Below are 3,856 nucleotides of genomic sequence, written 5' to 3'. Positions count from 1 at the left end.
AAAAGTAGCCCCCTCGATCAAAACGAACAGTCGCCACAAAAATTCTGATACCTACTAAGCCACTTGGTTACGGAGTTTCAAAATCAGAAGCTGCTTCCTCCACCGTTAGATTTTCATTCTGACATATCCAACGTCTCTCTTATCGCCATGTCATTTATTTTCCAAAGTTTGTAATGTTTCTGACACTGTTCACTTTCTCTCCCTTGTACTTTTGTGTTTGGTTTCTCACCTGAGAAGTCTGAGTTTCTTTCCTCTTTAATTTCGCATTTTTGTATATTTTTACCATTTTTACTGTAAGAATTTCCCCGTACGATTATTTTTGAGTTTCTTTTTTTTTCTTGCAATAATTGAAAAACTCTTTTGAATAAATCTATAACGTGATCACTTATTTTTTGATTAAATCCAAAATTCCTATGATCATGACATTATCGTCAGAGTCAAAAAGAGACAAAGATCGAGTGGTTCACAATTTTCCACTGGATTCTTCAATATCGCGATTTTTTTCCCGCTCTAATTGTATTCATATCAGTAACGCGGAATAATGCCCAAGTACGTGCATTCATACACAATTATACTAATTCTAACTTAATTTTTCTATTTAAATATAATATGCTTCATATATTTTATAATATATTACTAGTTTCTTTCGGTTTCATATATAGGAAACTTAGGTTGGCTAGAGGGAATCTTCGTTCTGCTAACTAGACAACAAAGTGTGAAAAGATTACTGCCACAAGATGCAAAAACGAATATCTATAAAGATTAGGTTCTAGAAAAAGTTATAAAAAAAAAACTGATTATAAAGCTCATAGAATGAAAGGTTTCTGTAACTCTTTGAAGAATTTTTTCTCTTCTTTTTTGTTTTAATTTTTTTTTATTGTAGATAGGTTTTGATGTACTAATTCAGTTAGTCAATGTAATAACTCTTAATGGAAAAGATAACAAATCCAAAAAAATATAGTGTTGGCACTTGGCAAGATCTATAATCTGATAGCATCAACTTTATTGACCACTTAATCACCCCATCAGGATAACTATGCATTAATTAGATAGAATCCCATTGTCGTTCTTTTAAAAGTATTGTTTGAAGTCTAATCACGGCCATAAAAAGAGCTGCAAAAGGTCATATGGAGCCAAGTAAAATTAGTAAAGAACTATGTGAAAAATACTCAGATCTGTTGACCAGAAAACAACCTCAGATCTTTGACCAAGTAAATTATCATTGGTTATTATTTAATTATTTTCCAGACATTTTGAAAGTGACTATTCGATTTAATCCTATCAAAATAATTGTACGTCTCGACACATGACCCTCCAGATTGTGGCATAAACTTTCACCTTTTTCTATATGTTCGATGTTTAATTTTTTTTTTCCATCAGACGACCCACTTTAAATTATTTATACATCTGTATTCATGACTCTGTCTTATCAAAATTATTAATAATAGTTATAATATATTATCAAAAGAATCTCTTTCTTACAATGTACTAGTATAGAAACTTGTAGCAACCTAGAGTAGAGAATCAAACTGATCTAATAGTAGAAAACAAAAAGAATATAAATGCATGAGATCTAAGCTAAGAATCATGTTTATGCCAACATACAAGCATAGCCACACACCTTCTCATGATGTAAAACCTTCCCTTTTGTTCTTTGGCCAAGCTACTGTACTTTTGGGTAATGGAAGACGATGATGATCCTTTCTCTTTCTTTGAGGAGCTCCTGGAGATGGAGGAAGGCACTGAGCATTTAGTAGATGAGCTTCGTACGAAGGCAGGAGCCTTTGTGGAGGAAGCGCTTGTTGAGTAGCTTCTAGAGAACTTAGATTTAGAGGAACTAGAAGATGAGCACGATGCAGCTGATGCATCCTTTTTGGACAGCTTCCACTTCTCGTCCATGTCTGCTTTTGCGGGAAGAAAGAAAGATGGAGAGGAGGAGATATAGAGCTTCTTCTGACTCAGATGGAGGCCGGTCTCTATTTTTTATTTGATTGTGAGTTTGTGGTGAATGAGCTAAAAGGAGAGATAGTGATCTAGAGAGAGGGAGAGACAAGTGAACTGCTTATATATAGTGAGTCCTGCCAAAATAAAACTAAATGGGAAAAATGGAAATGATGAAGGCAAGAGAATGAACTGGATTATTGAGTTAATTAATTATAAATTCATACAATATGCTAATTTGCTCGGCTTCACACGAAAAAATGGAACTAATATTTAACTCTTAACTCTTTCACACATTTTATGCATAACTGAACTTTTAAAAAAAGTAAAGGTTGTAGAGCCGTGATAATACAAAAAACTATAATCAAATATTGTTACCGAAGTATTAAAGTTCAAATGATCATAGTTTAATTATGCTAGGATACTTTAATAAGTTTTAACCAGTTTTTCTGCTTACTAACTTCCCTTTTCAGTCTTTCTATTTATGACTTTTTTACCAATATAATGTGTTTTAAGAAACAATTATTTTTTAATAGGTTACAAGTCTGGTTTTCACAAATAAGAGGTGTCTATCGTCTAGTACGCATGTATATATACACAACACATTTTGGTTTTATACAAAGATGTTATTAATAAGACTGGCGTTATTCCTTCATACTTTTTTTTTTTTGCTGGTCAAGTTCTCTTCTCCTTAATATATGGATGAGCTTTTTACTTAAATTTCACTTGTTTAGTTTTGTTTTAATTTCTTGATTGCTCAACACTAGTTGTGATTCGTTGATCCAAATGGCTAGAGATGGTCGTTTTTTTTCTTTGTAGGTTCCACATTTCCATCAGAATGACTTGAAGCTTCACATACTAATATGAATCACTCATTATGGTTATAAAGAAAACAAGAAAACAAAGACGTTGTTAACAATTAACGTAATCAACCGTCACGTGAGAGAGAGAGAGGACAATAATTTGTATCCATACATGTGTTTGTGTGTTTATTGGTCTACAATTGAAAGTATATTTACGCAAATGAAACTGTTATAGTAGGAAGGCAACCATAAGAAAATTTGTAATAGTAGATTACTATTTCTAAACTAGTTGCCTTTAGAGTAAAGCTTCCGCGAAATGCAAAATAACTCTCTGGAATTATACCTACGCCTATATATATTTAGTCAAACGACGAGGATCCAACAGAAAGAATATTCTTGACGAGTGATTCAAGTATTCCTATTCGAACATCGTGCCTTAAATTATAAACGAAGCCATTAAACAAACCTTCATGAATAAACGAGTTTGAATATTTTGTGTCTAAGATGGAAATTTCTAGAACATTTTATTATTATTATTTCTTTTGTTATATGGGTTGATGTTGAAAAGGAGCGACATTATTTCAAAATTGTATACTAACGTCTAAGATCTAAGCTGGGTCTTGTCTCTCGAATTATATGATGAATTAGTGGTCGACAATTATAAGAGTTTTTTCAAAACGAAAACATTAACTTTTTCGTGAAAATATGATTTGTGAGTGTTTGGCGAGAAAGGAGCAAAGAGGGACGGGAAGAAAAGTGTATCTTACGATAAATATTATTGAAATCGGGACCAAGAGTAGACAGCTTTGGGTCTAATAATATTCCACATGTTTTCTTTACTTGCGTTTTCAAAACAGCCTGGGTTTCCCGAAAACAACTCATTCAACTAGCCATGGTAAACAAACCATGCGTACGTACTTTTCACCATTTTTTTAATTACAGAGTCTACAAGAAAAAAATTAAGCAACACAAGTACACAACTCAGGCTGTGAATGGTATTAAGTGGAGTAAAATAGTGAAAAATAAATATGAAAAAGAGAGGTAAGAGTAAATCAGAACCCAATTTTTTCTTCTCCATTTAATGTAGAGTAATAGATTACTCCACTTTTATT

General features: G+C 32.5%; 1 protein-coding gene across 1 annotated transcript; it reads right to left on the bottom strand.

Annotated features, from left to right (window-relative positions):
* Positions 1-1,426: 1,426 nt before the first annotated feature.
* LOC111200434 (small polypeptide DEVIL 9) lies at positions 1,427-2,191 on the bottom strand. Its single transcript, XM_022691597.2, has one exon. It carries the CDS (start codon positions 1,897-1,899, stop codon positions 1,579-1,581), a length of 321 nt encoding a protein of 106 aa, XP_022547318.1. The 5' UTR covers positions 1,900-2,191; the 3' UTR covers positions 1,427-1,578.
* Positions 2,192-3,856: the final 1,665 nt, after the last annotated feature.

The sequence above is a fragment of the Brassica napus genome, chromosome A9 (assembly GCF_020379485.1).
Source record: "Brassica napus cultivar Da-Ae chromosome A9, Da-Ae, whole genome shotgun sequence".
NCBI classification, from domain to species: domain Eukaryota; kingdom Viridiplantae; phylum Streptophyta; class Magnoliopsida; order Brassicales; family Brassicaceae; genus Brassica; species Brassica napus.
The sequence above is the reverse complement of the archived record's forward strand: the minus strand, read 5'-3'. Positions and strand labels throughout refer to the sequence as shown.

What these genes read in the sequence shown, in the direction of transcription:
- LOC111200434 (XM_022691597.2), bottom strand. Translation starts at nt 1,899, where the DNA reads ATGGACGAGAAGTGGAAGCTGTCCAAAAAGGATGCATCAGCTGCATCG.